At 40.5% G+C, this 20,816-nt stretch overlaps 1 protein-coding gene and 1 pseudogene across 12 annotated transcripts in view; one reads left to right on the forward strand and one right to left on the reverse strand.

Moving 5' to 3' along the window:
• Positions 1–20,816, forward strand: part of GIGYF2 (GRB10 interacting GYF protein 2) — a 147,958-nt gene that overhangs the window by 115,897 nt on the left and 11,245 nt on the right. For 9 of the 12 annotated variants that reach the window (XR_003518987.2, XM_027588412.1, XM_027588414.2 and 6 more), the window contains 5 exons: positions 2,081–2,317; positions 15,771–15,893; positions 18,851–19,054; positions 19,176–19,381; positions 20,542–20,696. Coding sequence is in view for 9 of the 12 variants with exons in the window: in XM_027588412.1 (XP_027444213.1) it covers positions 2,081–2,317; positions 15,771–15,893; positions 18,851–19,054; positions 19,176–19,381; positions 20,542–20,696 (925 nt within the window). In the remaining 3 variants the exon portion in view is untranslated. The remainder of the gene's footprint in view (positions 1–2,080; positions 2,318–15,770; positions 15,894–18,850; positions 19,055–19,175; positions 19,382–20,541; positions 20,697–20,816) is intronic. The other 3 variants (XR_003518989.1, XR_003518988.1, XM_027588411.2) reach the window with 2 other exon arrangements.
• On the reverse strand, positions 7,792–8,921 carry LOC113919413 (annotated as a pseudogene).

A 20,816-nucleotide genomic window follows, 5' to 3' on the forward strand; every position in this document is an offset into this window, starting at 1 on the left:
ATGTTACTCTTCTCCCCACGTACTGTGCTCTTTGGAAGGAAATCACTGTGGGCAGTCCATACTTACACATGTAGATTGACACAAGCTGGACATTACCTGCTTTTGCCTAAGTTCTTGATTGAAACTCTTTGAGCAACCTAAATACTATTAGAGGTAGATAGACCTCAAGGGTAGATTGTATGTCAGTTCATCATTTGGCTTATTCATTTGACAGTTAACATATTTAGTTAAGGTACTATATGCCAGTTATTGTGCTTGTTTCCTGGTGGAGTATGAAAGTTTTAAAGAAATTGTTTCTGTCCTTAAGAAGCTCACTGGCTGTGTTGTTGATGATTGTACAAGAAATAAATGCCACAGTTAGGATGCTTTCAGGTGCAAAATGAAAATATTCATTTAAAAATAGTTTAAACAACAGATCCCATATCAAGGATATAAGGCAGTAACTCAGTGCTATCATTAAGGATCCAGGTCCTTTGCAAAATTCTGCTCTAGTGTTTCTTGGTGGGTTTACTTTGACTTCAGATTTTTCACTTCATGATTAGGAGTTTGGGTACCATGCCCTTGTACAGCCTGCAAGGGAATGTTCCTTCTCTTACGCTTCTTTTGTTTCAGAGGAATACCTTCCTTAGAAGCCTCCCAGCAGACATTCCTTTGGCCTAAATCATGTCACATGGGTGCCCCTAGTTACATTGGAAGCTTTTTATTTATTTTTTTTAAGACATTTTAAAATTTATTTGTTAGAGAGAGCGTGGGCGAGAGAGAGTGAGCAAGAGTACAAGCAGGGGGAGATGCAGGCAGAGAGAGAAGCAGGCTCCCTGCTGAGCAAGGAGCCCAATGCGGGACTCAGTCCCAGGGCACTGGGATCGTGACCTGAGCCAAAGGCAGCCGCTTAACTGACTGAGCCACCCAGGCGTCCCTGGAAGCTTTTTAAAATGTGAAATCTGGCATTTTAGATGTCTGAGGTGACAGAGCCTCTGTCCCCAAGGAAGAAGCCTGAAAGGAATGGGTTTTTTTTATTTTTTTATTTTTTTATTTTTTAAAAGATTTTATTTTATTATTTATTTGAGAGAGAGAGAATGAGAGATAGAGAGCACGAGAGGGAAGAGGGTCAGAGGGAGAAGCAGACTCCCCGCAGAGCAGGGAGCCTGATGTGGGACTCGATCCCGGGACTCCAGGATCATGACCTGAGCTGAAGGCAGTTGCTTAACCAACTGAGCCACCCTGGCGCCCAAGGAATGGGTTTTGGATAGGAAATAGTTGTTGCCATGGGTGGACTAGGAGCAAACAGAGGACGAGGTATAATTGGACAAAATGAAATGGCAGAGGGGAAGTCTACCTCCTAAGGGCTAGGGAAGTCCTCGTAGAGTGGTTGATACCTGCTGAGTTCTGGAGAATGAAGGGAGGGGAATGGGCTATCTGAATAAAACACAGCATTGTAGGTACAGTAAGCAGACTCTGTGAAGGAGGGTGAGGAGAGTTCCAGAGGGCCCACTGGAATGGTTTTGTAGAAGGAAAGCAGAAGGACAATGAGCCAAGGTACAGGACAGAGTAGTAGAGGGATGGACAATGGTTCGAGGAGAGATGTTCCAAAGGACTCCTGGGCCACAAGGGGTGTGAATCAGGGATGGAATTTAAGTGGTCTTGTAAGGTTGCTCTGGTTCCAGAACTGGTTGGTGCTTTCCTGGTAATCTGTCCTTGCAAGGTCTTGTTAACTTTTCAAGTTCAGCACCCTGGAAAGCTAGCTCTGCCTCAATATAGGAACAGTCTCCAGAAGCCTTTGCTGCAGTTGGTGGTGATCTCTTAAGAGAGATCAGTGCTTACCACTGATACTTAAAGTGACATTCCTTTCATGGAGAATTTAGCAAATAAATTGAAATTTTATCCTGTAAGCAGGCCAAGCCTTTGTAGCTACTGTAAATATATTTTAAAAGAAAACTTATCTCTGCCTTTTGTCATCATAAACAGAGTTTCTGTTTTCTCTGGTACTTGTATAGTTTTTTGACAGAAACCTTCTAAAGTGATTCAGATTTTTTTTTAAAACACAATTAAATTTTATTCTTTTGTTTTTTCTTCTGGGAAGGAAGAGGAGGCTGCAAAATGGGCCCGGGAAGAAGAAGAAGCCCAGCGTCGATTAGAGGAGAACCGGCTGCGGATGGAAGAGGAGGCAGCCCGAATCCGGCACGAAGAAGAGGAGCGGAAGAGGAAGGAACTGGAGCTCCAGCGGCAGAAGGAGCTGCTGCGCCAGAGGCAGCAGCAGCAGGAGGCTCTCCGCAGGTTGCAGCAGCAGCAGCAGCAGCAGCAGCTGGCTCAGATGAAGGTAGAGCCTCGGCACAGCCGCAGGGGCTCCTTGCCTGGTAGTTTTAGGTAGATGCTGTTGGGGCAGTAGCAGTAAAGCAGTGTGCTTTCTTTAGTACTGAATGTTAGTACTTCCCCCACCCCCTGCCCCAGTAAGCTCCATGCCCAGTGTGGGGCTTGAACTCACGACCCAGACGAAGAGTCGCATGCTCTACCGACTGAGCAAGCCAAGCAGCCAGCAAGACTTAGTGACTGGATCTGAGGGACAAAGACAGAGCTGGGGTGGCTGCCAGGTAGTAAGCCTTTGGTGACCATAAAGTCGTGGCATTAGTGATGGAATGGGAGTAATTAGGAAGCTTTGTGGCAGGGTCCCTAGAACTTTACATGTGATCTGTGGTTAGCAGTATGGTTTAGTGTCCCCTATCTTCAGGGAGCTCATGGGAGAAAGACATATAAATAGGAAATGTGAATACAAAGTGGTGAGTGTAGTGAGAGAGGTGGCAGTTCTCAGGGTGTGAGCACATGGGAATTTGTTAGGAATGCAGATTCTCAGGTCCCACCCCAGACTTCCTAAATCAGAACCTTTTGGTGGTGGGACCCAGTAATCTGTGTTTGAACAAAGCCTCCAGGGCATTCTTCTGCTTGCTCTAAAATGTGAGAACACTGTCCACATGGGAAGTATGGAAAGGCTTCCTAGAAAAAGGTAACTTCTAAACTGAGTCATTAGGGAGGGAAAATGAAAAACAAGAAAAAGCTAAACAGGCGGTTTGGAGAATGGAGGGGGTTTTTGAGAGAGGAGACATGGTGTAAGCGGAGGAATGAAGTTCAGAAACACTGTGGTGTGTTTGGGGGAATTTAAAAAGTGAGTTACTACTGCTGGCGAGTGAGGTCTGAGAGAAGTGTGGGCAGGGTCTGTGTCACCATGGGTTGTATATACTCTATTAAAGAATTAGGACTTAAAGGTGTGTAAAACAGAGTGGGGCACTGAAGTGTTTTCATCTAGGAAATAGCATTGTCCGATTGCAGGAGCAAATATTTATCACTTTGAGAACTAAATGGACTTGTAAGGAACAGGACTGGAGGTGAGCAGAGTGCTTGTGAGGGGCTGGTGGGGAGTGGTCCAGGTGAAGGAGAGGAAGGTGGTAGTAGGATTGGAAAGGTGGAGTTGAAGATAGCAGTAATTATTGAGTGTTTGCTTTGTGTCAAGCACTGGACCCACAGCTTTTCATATGTTACATCATTTCATCTTTACAGCCATCGTTAAAAGCTTAAGTGTGGATACCTATGTTCTACCAAAGAGGAAAAATGTTCAGGAGCTTAGTTTTAGCTTGCTTTGGGTCCAGCTGAGAGTTCAGAGCAGAGCCATGTGTTAGAACCCATGTATCTTTGGCTCCAGGGCCCTGAAAAGGCTGTCAGAAGACTGTTCTTAGAGGCCACATCATAGAATGTGGTGACTGATAAGATTATGGGGATAAAGGGGGAAGACAAAGGCACAAGTAACTTCCAGATCTCTAACTTCTCTGGCTGTCTTTTGTGTGTCTGGTTTTGACCTGTTACCTTCCAATAAAGACTGTAGGAGATTTTTTTTTTTAAATGATTTTATTTATTTGAGAGAGAGAGCAAGAGACAGAGCACGAGCAGAGGGGAAGGGGCAAAGGGAGAAGCAGACTCCCTGCTGAGCAGGGAGCCCAGTGTGGGGCTTGATCTCAGGACCCTGGGATCATGACCTGAGCTGAAGGCAGACGCTTAATCACTGAGCCACCCAGGTGCCACAAGACTGTGGAGATATTTTACAGATAAACATTCTGAATGAAGATAAAGAACTTGAGGTGGTTATGAGGAATTGCTAAAGGTTCTCCGGGGCAGGGTGGGGGGGAGTTTTGTTTTTTTTTTTAATATTTTATTTATTTATTTGACAGAGATATAATGAGAGAGGGAACACAAGCAGGGGAAGTGGGAGAGGGAGAAGCAGGCTTCCCGCTGAGCAGGGAGCCTGATGCGGGGCTCGATCCCAGGACCCTGGGATCATGACCTGAGCCGAAGGCAGACGCTTAACGACTGAGCTACCCAGGTGCCCTGAAAAAAGTTTTTTAAAGAGGGCTTTATTGAGATAGAACTGACATACCATACAATTGGACCATTTAAAGTAGACAATTCAATAATTTCAGTATATTCAGATATGTGCAACTGTCACCATGTGGATTTTGACATTTTCAGTATCACCCTAGGCCCTGCAAAGCACCCTCTGGCTGTCACACCCTACCCCCTGTTCTCCCCAGCCCAAAGTAACTCCTAATCTATTTTCTGTCTAGATTTGCTTATTCTAGACATTTCACATAAATACAGTCATATGATATGTGGTGCTTTGTGACTGTCTTCTTTGAATTAGCATAATGGTTTCAAGGTTCACTTATACTTTATTCCTTTTTTATGGTTGAATGGTATTGCACTATATGGACATGCCAGCTTTCGTGTATCCATTCCTCAGTTGATGGACATTTGAGCTGTTTCTGTCTTTTGGCTATTATGAGTATTGCTGTTATAGATAAATATTTATGTACAAGCTTTTATGTATATGTATAAACTAGGAGTGGAATTGCTGGGCCATATGAGAACTATGTGTTTAATGGTTTGAGAAACTACCAGACTGTTTTCCAAAGTGGCTGTACCATTTTACATTACCACCAGCAATATATGGGAATTCAAATTTCTCCAGATCTTCATTAATCCTTATTATCTGATGTTTTGATTATAGCCACCCTTGTAGGTGTGAAATGTTATCTTGTGGTTTTGGTTTGCATTTCCCTGATGACAAATGATGTCGAGTATCTTTTCATGTGTTTATTGGCCATTTATGTAGCTTTGGAGAAATGTCTATCCAAATCCTTTGCCTGCTTTTAATCTAGGTTTATCTTACTGAATTATAAGAGTTCTTTTTATATTCTAGATATTATAAGTCCCTTATCAGATACATGATTTAAAAATATTTTTTCTGTTATTTGAGTTGTCTTTTTACTTCCTTGATGGTGTCCTTTGATACATAAAGTTTTTCATTTTTATGAAGTTCAATTTTTTCTTTTGTTGTTTGAGCTTTTGATGTCATATCTAAGAAACTATTGCCAAATCTGAGGTCATCAAGATTTCTTCCAATGTTTTCTTCCAATACTTTTGTAATTTTAGCTGCTATGTTTAGGTCTTTGATCCATTTTGAGTTAGTTTTTGTTAATTGTATGAGGGAAGGGTTTGACTTCCATTCTTTTGCTTGTGACTAACTATCCAGTTGTCTTACACCATTTGTTGAAAAGACTATTCTTTGTCTGCTGAATGGCCTCGACATTCTAGTTGAAAATCAGTTGACCATGGACACGTGGTTTCATTTCTGGACTCTGAATTCTATTCAAGTGGTCTATACATCTGTCATTATGCTAGTAACACACCATCTTGATATTTTATTGCTTTGTTTAACTTTTGAAATCAGAAAGTGTGAGTCCTCCAACTTTGTTCTTTTTCCATATTGTTTGGCTATTCTGGGTCTCTTTCAGTTCCATATGGATTGTAGAATGAGCTTATCAATTTCCACGAAGAAGCCAGCTGGGAGTTTGACAGAGATTGCCTTGACTCTGTAGATCAATTTGAGGAGCTTTGCCACCTTAACAATATTAAGTCTTCTGATCCATAAACATGGGATGATTTTTATTTAGATCTTCTTGAATTTCTTTCAGTATTTTACAGTTTTTAGAGTATAACTTTTGTGTTACTTCTGTTAAACTTATTAAGTATTTTGTTCTTTTTGATGTTCTTGTAAATGGAGTTTTCAAAATTTCATTTTCAGATTGTTCATTGCAAGTATATAGATACATAATTGATACATTTTTTTTAAAGATTGTATTTATTTGTTTGACAGAGAGAGATACTGCGAGAGAGGGAACACAAGCAGGTGGAGTGGCAGAGGGAAAAGCAGGCTTCCCGTGGAGCAGAGAGCCCGATGCGGGGCTTGATCCCAGGACCCTGAGATCATGATCTGAGCCAAAGGCAGATGCTTAATGACTGAGCCACCCAGGCGCCCCTACAATTGATATTTGTATATTGAGCTTGTATCCTGCAATCTTGCTGAACTGCTTTATTAATATTTCTTAATGGATTCATTAGGATTTTCTGTACACAAAATTTTGTCATCTGCAAATAGAGATGGTTTTACCTCATCCTTTCCAATCTTTTATTTCATTTTCTCCCTAGTTGTCCTGGCTCGAACCTCTAATACAATGTTGAATAGAAATAGCAAATTGAATATCTTTGTTTTGTTTCTGATCTTGGGGGAGGAAGCATTCATCAGTCTTTCACCATTAAATTTAATGTTATTTGTGGATTTTTTTTTGCAGATGTCCTTCATCAGGCTGAGGAGGTTTCCTTCTATTCCTTCTTTGTTGAGCATTTTTATCCTGAAAGGGTGTTGGATTTTGTCAGATACTTTGTGTCTGTTGAGATGATCGTGTAGTTTTTTGTTTTGTTTTGTTTCTATCAATATAGTGTAATACATTAATTGATTTTCAGATGTTGAACCACTGTTGGATTCCTGGGTTAAATCCTACTTGGCATATAATTCTATTTTTATATGTTGCTGGACTTGTTTTGCTGGTATTTGGTGAGGATTTTTGTGTTCCTATTCATAAGAGATTTTGGTCTTTCTTGTAATTTTTTTCTTTCTTGTGATGTCTTTGTCTGATTTGGTGTCACAGTAATGCTTGGCGTTGAAGAATAGTTGGGAAACGTTTCCTCTTCTATATTTTGGACTTGCTTGTGAAGAAGTGGTATTATTTCTTCTTCTTTTTTGTTTTTTTAAGATTTTATTTGGGGGAGAGAGAGAGAGAGTGAGTGAAAGCACGAGCAGGAGGAGCTGCAGAGGGAGAGGGAGAAGCAGACTCCCTGCTGAGTAGGGAGCCTGACACGGGACTTTGGGATCATGAAGGCAGACGCTTAACAGACTGAACCTCATAGGCGCCCCAAAGTGGTATTACTTCTTTAAATGATTGGTAGACTTCAGTGGTTAAACCATCTAGGCTTTTCTTTGTGGATGGTTTTTTGACTACTAATTCAGTGTCTTTACTTTTTTTTTTTAACTGCAAAGAAAATTTATTTTACAGATCACTAGCCATTAATTTTTATCATTAGTTCTTACATAAATACTGCCTGGTGCCATTATCCAGATGGCAGGACCATTTTATGTCCACACTTCACTTCTGTATTCACAAAGAGAATTTGCATGACTTAACATAAATGTAACTATAGGGGGTGCCTGGGTTGTTCAGTCAGTTGAGCATCAAACTCCTGATTTTGGCTAAGGTCATGATCTCAGAGTTACGGGATCTGCCCGCATCAGGCTCCGTGCTCATCACAGTCTGCTTGTCCTTTCCTTCCGTCTCTGCCCCTCTCCATGTGTGCATATTCATGCTTTCTAGCTCTCTCAAATAAATAAATAAAATCTTTAAAAAAAATTAATGTAACAGTGAAGGCTTAACAGTGGAGATGCAGTCTAACATCCATAATATCTAATGTTTTGCAGATAGCAGTGTAGGGGAGATGTATTTTTAATTACCTTTCATTTGAGTGACCTTATTTAAAATTAATAATTTAGAAGTTCTTAGTCTCCTAAGGAGATTTTCAAATCACTTAATAGAAATGGTTAGTGAGATTTTTTAAGAAATATCTTCCATGTCCACATGCTGTTGTGATTTCTGCACCATTTTTTCTTCCAGCTGCTTTCCTTTGCCTGCAGAAGGGGTCTGGATAAGATGATGTTTTGCTTGATTTCTTTGATGTCCTGAACTTTCTGTAATTCTTTATCTTTCTTTAATTTATTCATTATAAATTTAGCTTTTTGTTTATGGTTGATCTCTTCAACTCTCTTCGTTGCATCAGTAGTTTTATACCGTAGCTCTCACTCATATTTGGCAGGTTCATTTCTGTGTTTTTCAAATTCAAATGAATTATCCACTGTAAGCTTCTTACAAGCTGCTATATGGAATGCTTTACTCCATCTGACCTTGTAATGATTGCGCTTCTTTTTAAAGTTTTTACTGAGACTTGGATTTACAGAATCTGAGTACCTTGCAATTGTTGCAGACAAACATCATGCCATGGCTGGGGTGAAGGGGCCCTGAACAGAAATAGCACTTCTCAGTACACATGTTGAAACCGTGTGGGTTCCCACTGACCAGATGCCAGTCTTGAGTGGAATTCTCAGCGTCTTCTTAAAGGTCTATTTAGCTTGTCTGTTTCTTCTTGAGTAAGTTTTTGGTAGTTTGTCTCTTTTATAGGAGTCTGTCTTCATCTAGGTTATCTGATTGGCAAACAGTTGGTTATAGTATTCCTTTATATTCCTTTTTGTTTCTGTAAGATCAGTAGTGATGTCCTCCTTTATTTCCTAATTGTAGTAATTTGAGTCTTCTCTCTTTTTTTCTTGGACAGTCAAGCTAAGTAAATTTTGTTGATCTTAAAGAACCAGGTTTTGGTTTTATTGATCTTTTTCTATTTTATCTGTTTCATTAATTTCTTCTCTAATTTTATTATTTCTTTCTGCTTGCTTTAAGTTTACTTTGCTCTCTTTTTCTAGTATCTTAAAGTAGAAGGTTAGTCTATTGATTTGAGTTCTTTCTCAGGATAGACGTTTGCAGTTATAAATTTCCCTCTTAAGTGTTGCTTTAGCTGCCACCCATAAGTTTTGATTTGTTCTTGGACTCACTGGTTATATAGAAGTGTTTTGTTTAATTTCCACTTATTTGTGAGTTTCCAAAATTTCTTTGTTACTTTCATTTCATTGTGATCAGAGAGAACATACTTTATATTATTTTTTTTCTTTTCTTTTACTTTATTTTTTAGTATTAAGTAGGCTCCACACCCAGTGTAGGGCTTGAACTCATGACCCTGAGCTTGAGTTACATGCTCTACCAAATAAGCCAGCCAGGTGCCCCTATTTTTCCCTTTAAATGAATTATTGAAGTTGGTTTTATGTCCCGTTTTACCTTCCTTAGGTCTGTTCTGGAGAATGTTCCATGTTTCTTTGAGAAGAATGTATATTCTACTGTTATTGACTAGAGTGTTCTATATAGATGTCTTTTAGGTCCAGTTTATAGTGTTGTTCAAGTCACCTAGATCCTTGTTGATCTCTACCTTATTGTTTTGTCCATTATTGAAAGTGGAGTATTAAAGCAATGAAGTCTTTAAGTATTACTGTCTAAATATTGTCAAGCTACTGAATTGTCTACATCTCCTTTAATTTTTGCCATTTCTTGCTTCATGTATTTTCGTGCTCTATTGTATGGCACATATATATTTACAGTTGTTCTGTCTTCCTGCTGGATTGGTTATTATACTTAAATGTCTCTCCTTATGTCTAATAACATTTTTTTAAAGTAGGCTCCATGCCCACTGTGAGCCCAACATGGGGCTTGAACTCAACGACCGTGAGATCAAGACCTGAGCTAAGAAGAAGAGTCAGCTGCCACTTAACTGAGTCACCCAAGCGCCCCCAACATTTTTTTGTTTTAAAGTATATTTTGTCTGATAATGATTTAGAAACTCCAACTCTCTTGTTTTTTCTGTGTGCCTGATACATCTTTATCCATCCTTTCACTTTCAACCTGTTTGTACCTTTGAATGTGAAGTGTCTCTTTGAGACAATATAGTTGCATCTTATTTTTGTATCCAGTCTGATAATCACTGCCTTTTGATTGGATTCTTTAATCCTTTTACATTTAGTGATATTATTGATATAATTGGATTTATGTCTGCCATTTTACTTTGTTTTTTATGCCTTTTTTGTTCCTCTATTCTTTCTTTACTGCTGCTGCTTTTTTTTACATTAATATTTCCTGTTGCAGCATTTTAGTTCTTTAATGATTTAAATCACTATATATTTATTAAATAACCTTATTTATCATCTCTTCTTTTCTTCATTTGTACCTGTGAATTCATGTTACCATATGGAGTCATTTACTTAGCCCAATACAGCTTCTTTCCCACTCACCTCCTTTGTGCTGTTTTTGACAAACATGTTAGATTTCTGTTACAAACCCAACTGTCTTCTGGCCTATCTACTTATTTAGACACACACACAAGTTTTATATTTACACACACACACACACACACACACACACACACACACACACACACTCTACACACACCACACATTTGTTTTTGTGCATTTTCTTTGTTTTTTTATTGGATTCGGATTACTTTCTGGGGTCACTTGCTTTCAGCCTGAAGAACTCTCATTAATATTTTTTGTAAGGCAGGTCTGCTAGCAACAAATTCTCTGAATTTATCTGGGAATGTCTTTATTTCAACTTTATTTTTGAAAGAGTTTTAGTGGATATAGAATTCCTTGTTGATCATTTCATTCTATGAGGACTTTGGATATCTTATCCCACTCTTTTCTGGCTTCCATTGTTTCTGATGAGAAGTCAGCTGTTAATTTTATGCTGATTCCCTTGTAAGTGACAATTTGTTTTTCTTCTTGCTGCTTTCAAGATTTTCTCTTTTTTGGCTTTCAGCATTTTTATCATGGTAATGTCTGTGGATCTCTGTGTTTATCTTATTATAGTTAAGCTTCCTGGATGTATAAATTAATGTTTTTAAATAAATATCAGCCTTGGTTTCTTCATATATTTTTTCTGTTCCTTTCTCTCCTCTCCTTCTGGTACTTGCAGTGTGCGCATATCGGTGCACTCAGTGGTATTTCACATTTCTCTAAGGTTCTTTTTGTTTCTCTTCATTCTTTCTCTCTGTTTTTTGAATTGTGTAATCTCTGTTGATCTGCAAGTTTCATTAATTTCTTTGGCTAGTCCAGATATACATTGAGCTCCTCTCGTGATTTTTCATTTTAGTTATTGGGCTTTTAAACTCCAGGATTTCCTTCTGGTCTAAAAATAATCTCTGTCTCTTTATTGATATTTTTTATTTGATGTGACATTGTCATCATGCCTTCCTTTACTACTTTAATTATGGTTTTATTTAGTTCTCTGAACATATTTATAAAACTTGGACGTTTTTGTTAAATCTGACATCTGGTCACTCTCATAGGTGGATGCCAACTTTTTTCCTGGTATATAGGCCATTCTTTCTTGTTACTTTACATGTTTCATAATATTTTGTTGGAAACTGGAATTTTTTGATAACATATTGTAGTGCACGCCCCAGCATTGTTTTGTGACTGATTGGATTAATTCGGTAGAGTCCCCCTCTCTCCCTACCTCCCTAACAGGGAGGCCTCTGCTGCTTCTGCTCCTTTGCGAGGTACGTCATTGGGTTTGCCCACAGTCACTCTCAGATCACTGTTTTTGGCAGGACTGTCTTTGATTATCTTTTTCTACATGTAGCTGTTAACCTCCACTAATTGCTACCTGACTTGCTCTACTGTTCTCAGAAGTGCCCTGGAGCACAGATTGCTTCACAGACCGATAGAGTCAAATTCAAGCTTCTTTGAAGAGATACTTCCTGAGGTCTGTTTTTGGGATTGTTTCTGACCCTAGGAGAACTTCTTTCAGTTCTTTCCTTGGTTCTCTGAGACCAAGTTGCGGCCTGCAGTTTAACCTGTATCTCCAGTGAATCTACCAATCTCCTAATTGCCTTTCACCCAGCCTCTGCTGTTTTTTAAAAGTGCCCTTTGGCTTGGACTCCTCATTGTCCACACACTGTTACAAATAAAGTCAGATCCTTTAGGGACCATACTCCAATCTGTTTCCCTCACTTCCATCCCAAGGCAAAAATCTCTTGAGTCACAGCTCTGGCTCTGGCAACAGTGGTTTGCTTTTCTGAGTGGTACTCCTGCTTAGGAATTGAGCCCTTGGGGAAGGGGCAGTAGCCTCAGGTTTTCTTGGCTTACCTCTCCTTTTGAGCCAGGGCAGTGGCACTAAGGGCCCTAGTAGTCCCAGTAGTACTGTGCTCGGGGTAGTTTCCATCCCACAAGTTGGGGGCTAGGCATAAGAAGGGAGCCCCCATCTGTCAGCCTTACTTGCCTGTAACTTAGTCTTTGCAACAGTTAGCTGTGGCCTGGATGGGAAATGCTGATGTTGTGCTCTTTGTGGGAAGCCAGCCCACTGACTGGTAGCTGCTGGGGAGAGGGAGACCTGTGTTCTTAGCTACGGTCATCTGGAGTGGAGTTTTGGTCTGGTTGAACTGGGAATTGAGAGAGAAGATCTTTTTTTAAGATTTTTATTTATTTATTTGACAGAGATCTTAAGTAGGCAGACAGGCAGGCGGAGGGAGAGGGAGAAGCAGGCTGCTTAGCAGGGAGCCTGACGTGGGGCTCCATCTCAGCACGCTGGGATCATGACCTGAGCCTAAGGCAGATGCTTAGCCGACTGAGCCACCCAGGCGCCCCAAGAGAGTAGATCTTGGTACAAGTACCACAGACTCTCAGTTCTTATGGAGTTTTAGCAGGTTGTCTTGAAGAAATGTTTCTTCATTGCTATATTCCCTTATGTTCATTTCCAGAGGCTTTAAAGAATTTTTTTTAAAGATTTTATTTATTTATTTGAGAGAGAGAGAGAAACAGCATGAGAGGGGAGAGGGTCAGAGGGAGAAGCAGTCTCCCCGCCGAGCCGGGAACCTGATGCGGGACTCGATCCCAGGACTCTGGGATCATGACCCAAGCCGAAGGCAGTCGCCCAACCAACTGAGCCACCCAGGCGCCCTAAATAATTTTTTTATAGATTTTTTTTTTTTATTTATTCATTCAAGACACAGAGAGAGAGAGAGAGAGAGCATGAGCAGGGGGAGAAGCAGAGGGAGGGGGAGAAGCAGACTGCCCGCTGAGCAGGGAGCCCAATGTGGGGCTTGATCCCAGGACCCCGGGATCATGACCCGAGCCGAAGGCAGACGCTTAACCATCTGAGCCACCCAGGCGCCCCTAAATAATTTTTTGAAAAATAATTTTCACCAGTTTTGCTGGGGAGAGGGGGTGTACAGTGCACCTCGTGCTGCCATACTAGAAGTACAACAGTTGTTTTTCAAAATAAAAAATAGTGCTGAAAATACGGTAGCAATATGAGGGCAGAAGAAAATAGTAAATTTTCTTAAATCACTGAAGGATATTAGGCATTCAGGGGATACAGAATGTGCCAAACTCCCTATTTGTTTCTGATTTGGGAGTGAGTTGTTCTGAAAAGTATGATTGATAAACTGCAGTTCTCTGGGCAGTACAGGATGTTGGTTGAATTGGAAAATGTTCTGAGGCAGTGTTTATGGAACAATGGGATATTGTTTGCTATGTTCAAACAAGACTTAAGGAAAATGATAGCTATCTGCAAACATTTGTCTGTCACGTGAGGAAGACAGATTTGTTCTGCATTATTCCAAAGAGCAGACCTGTGAGTCATGAGGGGAGAAGACAGTGAAGTATATTTTGGCATAGCAGTGGGAAGGATCTCAGAGGTACCTGAAAGGGGAAGGGGCCATTTTTGGGGGGGGAGGTGCATCTCTTTCTGCTGCTGGCTGAGGTTCTGAAGAGGACTGCAGATTGTTTCCTGGGGTAGGCTAGGGTGACACATCTGCTGGGCTTTTAGACAACATTGGGAGCTCCTGGCTGAATGTCTGCATCAGAATGATAAAATATACAAATTATCTGGCCTCACCTTTGGATCTTCTGATTCATTGAGTGTGGGACCAACCCATCTGCATTTTTACAGGTCCTGCCAGATGATGCTGCCAGGTTTGAGATCTGCCTTACTTGATTTTTTTTTTTTTAAGATTTTTAAAAAAATTTATTTGCCAGAGAGAGATAGCAAGAGCAGGAACACAAGCAGGGGGAGTGGGAGAGGGAGAAGCAGGCTTCCCACTGAGCAGGGAGCCTGATGCGGGGCTCCATCCCAGGACCCTGGGATCATGACCTGAGCCGAAGGCAGACACTCAACGACTGAGCCACCCAGGTGCCCCTGCCTTATTTGATTTTGATAGTGCCTTCCAGTGTGTCATTTCCTGTGGATAATAGGGGTTCATTTATGCTCGACTTTGCTTACCTAGTCCCCAGTCTTTCTCAGCTTCCCTCCTCACCTCTCCCCCATTACAGCAGGGGTGCATTTTGAGAGACATGCACCTACTCTCTATTGTATTAGCCCCCAAATGTTAAGGATCGATGATGTTCTGTAGTGCTGAAGATAATATCAGTACTTATTTGGTAATATTAGTGACAGTTTAAACTGTGCCCTTATCTGATTAGCTCTAGGTTTAAGAGATTTCTGCTGTAGAGCCATTCTTCTTTGGGCTTCTTGGGCATTTTGTTCAATCCATGTTCGTATTTTTTTTATTAAACATATTTCAAGTCTTATTAGATTTGGTTTTTGTTAGTTTTGTTTGTTTGTTAAGAGCCACTGGATATTTCAAAATTAAAGTGTATCTTTTTCTGGCCTAGAAGACCAAGAGATTCCCTTAGAATAATCAGGGATTTGAGAACATTAAAGTATTCAGGACCCAAATATTTATACTCTGTTTTAGTCAGTAATTTTAAAGGATAGGAAAAATAGAATTATTGATTAAAAACAGCTCAGTGCTCATGACTAGAAGCTACAGCCTGGTTAACAGTGATTCTTTTTCATAAAAGACTGATTAAGAACTATGCTCAGCATCTTCCATTAGCTCCCCACCTTGGCTTTCCCTTCAGAAATCTTGTCCTTCAACCTTTCAGTAGAAAGTAGCATATAATGTTTATTGCCTCCTCAGATTAAGAATTTAATGATTCTTTTGTTTACTTCTTTCTCTTTATATCTGTATATTGCTGTATGTGTCAATGCCGGATGTAACAAATTTGTAATCCCAAAATGGTAGGATCAAATAAAAGTGTATTGTGTATATTTTAAGTTCTAAAATAATCTTAGGTTTGGGATAGTGACCAAAAAAAATTTATTTATTCATAAAAAAAGATTTATTTATTTGAGAGAGAGAGAGCAAGCACAAGCAGTGGGGAGGGGCAGAGGGAGAAGCAGACTCCCCGCTGGGCAGGGAGCCCAATGCATGATTTGATCTCAGGACCCTGGGATCATGATCTGAGCCAAAGGCAGACGCTTAACTGACTGAGCCACCTAGGTGCCCTAAAAAATCCTATTTTTTTTTTTAAAGATTTTATTTATTAGAGAGAGTGAGAGCATGAGTGGGTGGGAGGAGCGGAGGGAGAGGGAGAAGCAGACTCCCTGTTAAGCAGGGAGCCCGATGTGGGGCTCAATCCCAGGACCCTGGGATCATGACCTGAGCCAAAGGCAGACACTTAACTGACTGAGCCACCCAGGTGCCTCTCGTGACAAAAAAAATTTAAAAAGCAAACTGGGAGAATTCTAAAATGCAAAAGGATTGTAGGAGGAAATTTGAATTGTTGTAAAAGGAGTTGAAGGAAATATGAATATTCTGCCTATACATAAATGTGCAATATTGCCTCTGTTTCCTGAGTACATTTCCTCACAAACTCTTCTGCCTTCCTTTTTTGTTAGCTTCCCTCTTCTTCCACGTGGGGCCAGCAGTCCAATACAACAGCGTGTCAGTCCCAGGCAACGCTGTCATTGGCTGAAATCCAAAAACTAGAAGAGGAACGAGAACGACAGCTTCGAGAAGAGGTAAATTTTAAAAGTAAAAGTGGTCTCGTCAAACAGTCTTCCAGAATAGTTGGTGTGCATCATGGGTGAGTGGTTAGTAAAGCTCATGTTATTGTCAGAATTGCTGTGTGTCTGAATTGGATGTTCATTATTAAACTCTTGAGCCTGTAATAGGAATAACATTAAGATTAGGTAACATGAATGTTCCTTTACCTTAAACATTTTGTTGAAGCTCTTGAGGAAGTAGCTCATAAATAAAAGGACATGGGTTTTTCAGATTTATGGTTTTTATGCAGATACCCTTCTTGTAAATTTGACTTTTAGAATGCAGAATACATTTTTTTTCCCTCTGAGGATATTGGGTTTTCTGACTAGCTAGAAAAACTTAAATATGACAGAAATAAAGTCTTTTTGCTTGTAAGTCTATATCCTGTAGCTTATCATTAGGATAAGAAGGATATAGAAGAGTGAAATAAAGGGGGAAAAAGGAAGAATACAGTTCTTGACAAAAGAAAATGAATAAGTAAAATGGTTTGGTTCAGCACGCCATTGAGGTACCATATTAATTCATCTGTCCATCTATCCATCACATACTTGCTGACACCGGCTCAGTTATAGTCAGAGGATATGGCTGAGTCCTAAGACAGACAAAATTCTCTGAAGCCTGCCCTTGGGTTGAGGGGAGATGGATAAAAATTGGTGGTAGTGATTGATTGTCTAGTTTCAGGTAGTGTGATCTGGGAAGGTCTCTGAAAAGGTGGCATGGGGTAGCAGAGTCTTGCAGAAAGTGTGTTATGTGGCTATGACTCGCGGCAGAGCAGTCAGTTTGTTTGAGAATGCAAGTTTTCATTTTTGGATCTGAGTGGTGTGGTTCACTGAAGGCCATGGCTACACAAAGAGAAGGGGGAGTTGTCTGTACATGTTCACCGTGTAGTATGCGTGACCTTACCAATGGGTGATACTGTTTCTTCACCTTAATTACCTTATTTCCCACCCTCTAAAAAAAGAGACCACTTTCTCTGAAATCGTTTCTTTTCTAAAAGGTTATCTATCAACAAGTAGATGCAGAGCAGGGTATAACCACTCCCTTCAAGACTAGAAACTGTTCCAATATTTCTGGTCTCCGCTGAATGAAAAAATACTAGTGATGATCAGAGTTGGAATCCCAGGTCTTGGCTTGTTCATCTTTGTCAGAAGTGAATGATCACCTTGGGTGCCGGGGTGGGTCAGTCGGTTAAGTGTGTGCCCTCAGCTCAGGTCATGATCCCAGGGTCCTGGGATAGAGCCCTGCGCTGGGCTCCCTGCTCAGCGGGGAGTCTGCTCCTTCTCCCTCTGCTGCTCCCCCCTGCTTGTGCTCGCTCTCTCTCTAATAAATAAAATCTTAAAAAAAAAAAGAGGGGCGCCTGGGTAGCTCAGTCGTTAAGCATCTGCCTTCGGCTCAGGTCCTGGTCCCAGGGTCCTGGGATTGAGCCCCACGTCAGGGTCCCTGCTCGGTGGGAAGCCTGCTTCTCCCTCTCCCATTCCCCCTGCTTGTGTTCCCTCTCTCGCTGTGTCTGTCAATAAATAAAATCTTAAAAAAAAAAAAAAAAGTGAATAATCACCTCTGTATTTTCATTTGATTAATTCTCTTTCAGCTGTTAAGTTTTTCCTATACTCTTCAAGAGGTAGAAAATGCTACTCAGTAGATATTTCTTAGGTAGGGAAACCTAAGTTAATTGTATTTCATTCTTTTCCTGGAGGTAATCTTTGCATGAGCCCCTAACCTGTTCAAATCTGGATGGTCTTAGTTTGCTGCACAGCTGTTCTGTTTTCTCAAATTCTTGCCATATGCATGTTGCCTGTTGGACTGATTTTTATTTTTCCATACTTTCTCTCCTGTTTTTAATCTCTGTCTTTTTACCTTTTTTGATGGGAGTATTTCCTCGATCTTATGTTTTAATTCTTCTCTTGAACTGTAATGTATGTGATCTTACTTGGAATTTCTCTGAGTCTTTAGTTTGTTCTCCTAGTGTTTCATTTTATAGCCTCTTACTCTTTCATTGAATTCACGTCTTACCTCTCTAAAATTACTAATATTTTTTTTTAAAGCTAGTCCCCATTTTTCCTTCTCTTGTTTCTTTTTCCATCGAATTTCATTTTTTTGATTTGGTCTTTGGCTTTCATCATAGAAGTTCAGGTCAAATGTTTGTTGATCCTGAGCTCTTTGTTCATATATAGGATTAGAGGTTCTGTATATCCAACACCTTGATGGGCTCCGCTGTAATGATCTCTGGCAGAGCTGTTCTGTTGGGGGAGTCCTCCCATCTCTTCGTATCTATAGGTGTATTCTTTTGTGCTGGGGGGTCACGTTCCCCACACAGTAATCACCGATCTGGCTCAGTCTCTCTAAAGAGTAATGTTCAGTTTTCTGCTAGGGAGAGGAATAGATAGCATCCCAACTGCATCAGGTTACGGAGCCAGTCTGGGGCCTTCCTGCTACTTTTTATAGACTTTCAGGCAGTTTTCCCTCTATTACCCACACTTCTAATTACTGAGTTTTGTAGATGAATTGGCCTATTTCTGAGCTTCCTTTACTTAGATTTCAACTTACTGGGTCTATTCCCTTGCGTACCGTTATTTTTCTGCTTTTCAGCCTTTAGGATCTATTCTGTTCTTTTTGTCCTTATGGGTTTATACTTTATAACAGTATATTTTTTCCTGTCATTTTGGTAAGGCTTTAGGAAGTTCATATGTATTTCATTTCTGTGCCTAACCAACAATACTACTTAATTTTTGAGACGTAATTCTGCATTTGATCTTTTTATTCTCCTTAGTACCTCTGGCAGTTTACATCTTTATTTGCAGCAAAGTAGCTAACCCTTTCGCGTGTTTAACTTCATATAGCTCTTACGTATTTGCATTCCATTTACCATACCGGACAGTAGTAACTAGTATTTTTGAAAACCAGAATGTTAAGCTAGCTTACTGTTGTGCAACAGCAGAGGCGCCAGCAGAGGGAACTGATGAAAGCTCTCCAGCAGCAGCAGCAGCAGCAGCAGCAGAAGCTGTCTGGCTGGGGGACTGTCAGCAAACCCGCAGGCACTGCCAAGTCGCTCCTGGAGATACAGCAGGAAGAAGCCAGGCAGATGCAGAAGCAGCAGCAGCAGCAGCACCAGCAGCCAAACAGAGCCCGGAACAATACGGTGGGTTCTTCTTCCTAAGCACTCATTGTATGGGTTGGTGTTAGAAGTTCTCTTTTCTGACTTTGGTGGACTCTCTTTTTAGTATTGTTAACCGCATCATTTGTCTCTTCTTCTTTAACAGCATTCCAACCTGCACACCAGCATTGGGAATTCTGTTTGGGGCTCTATAAATACTGGTCCGCCTAACCAGTGGGCATCTGACCTAGTCAGTAGTATCTGGAGTAATGCTGACACTAAAAACTCCAACATGGGATTCTGGGATGATGCAGTGAAAGAGGTGGGACCTAGGAATCCTACAAATAAAAATAAAAACAACGCCAGTCTCAGGTAGGGCTCAAAATGATCAAACCTACGCTTCTTGGAGGGTTGGGGGATGGGGCATGTGGGGAGTGGGGTACTGGGTGGGCATGGAAAGATAGTTCTTTAGTTTTTGCTTATTTTCATCTGTGTCCAAGCATGGGAGATTGTAGTTTGGTGATTGCTTTCTTCCCCATGGAAACACATCTGTATTATTACTAGGGGCTCTCTGTACTGCTGGGCACTTAGTCCATTGCCTGTCACATGGTAACCACTTAATAAATATTAGGAATAGTGTATTTTTGTTGTTGAACATTTCTCCAAGATCCTCTCTAGATCTTAGCATTTTTCTCTAAATTTATATTTTTTTAAGTTAGCTAGACTACAGTATTATAAACACCTCTCTAATGACCTTAAACCTGTATATTTTTATGACAGATTAGTTACACTTTTACCTTTGTCTTTCTGTCCTCAGTATGCAGTGTTAATGAATGAGCATGGGTTTTAATGATAAATATGTGAACTCAGTTCCCAGCACTGCCACTTATTAGCTGTGTGACCTGTGTGACCTTGGGCAAGAGGGAAACTCTTTGAGCCTCAGTTCCCTCATCTGTAAAATGAAGATAATAACGATGACTTCATGGGTGTAGTTGGACAGATTGAATGCACACGAAGTGGTTAGTGAAGTGCCTGGCACATAGTAACTACTTAATAAATGGTAGTGTTGTCAGATTGTTTCTTCTTGTTTGACGGTCTAAAGTATTAAGAATAGGACTCTAAACAACTGTCAGCTTATTGAGCATCTTTGCCAGGCCTTTGCATACAGTATCTTGATTCCTTATGAGAAGTATTAGTACCATTTTACAGATGGGTAAACTGAGGCTTAGCAAAATTTAAAAACTCACCAAAGGGCACATTGGAAGAATTGAATCATTTCTCTGGCAAGAAGCCCTATCTTCACAAATGAGAATGTATTAGCTGAGGCTAGTTTGTAAGAGGGTATTAAGTTCCCCCATCCCCAATCCAAATATTTGAAGTTTTTTTTTTTTTTAATTCGTTTTTGGACCCAAGCATTGGATTACTGGACAGCCATCCAGTGTTGCCAAGACATTATCTGTTTATGGTGTTGTAGTATAATCATATAGTAACAGTTTCTGGGAATATAATATCGCCCTATTGTTTTGCTTTAGTAAATCTGTAGGTGTGTCTAACCGGCAGAATAAGAAAGTAGAAGAAGAAGAAAAGTTGCTGAAGCTCTTTCAGGGAGTAAATAAAGCCCAAGATGGATTTACCCAGTGGTGTGAACAGATGCTTCATGCCCTTAATACGGCAAATAACTTGGATGGTAAGAATTGGGGAGGGAAACCCAGCATGTGGAATGGCAGAGCAGGACCCACAAAGAGGTTGACAGATTGGAATGATGGGCCAAAACTCAGGAGGTGAAAGCTAATGGAGATCCAATCCT

The sequence above is a fragment of the Zalophus californianus genome, chromosome 3 (assembly GCF_009762305.2).
Source record: "Zalophus californianus isolate mZalCal1 chromosome 3, mZalCal1.pri.v2, whole genome shotgun sequence".
Taxonomy (NCBI): domain Eukaryota; kingdom Metazoa; phylum Chordata; class Mammalia; order Carnivora; family Otariidae; genus Zalophus; species Zalophus californianus.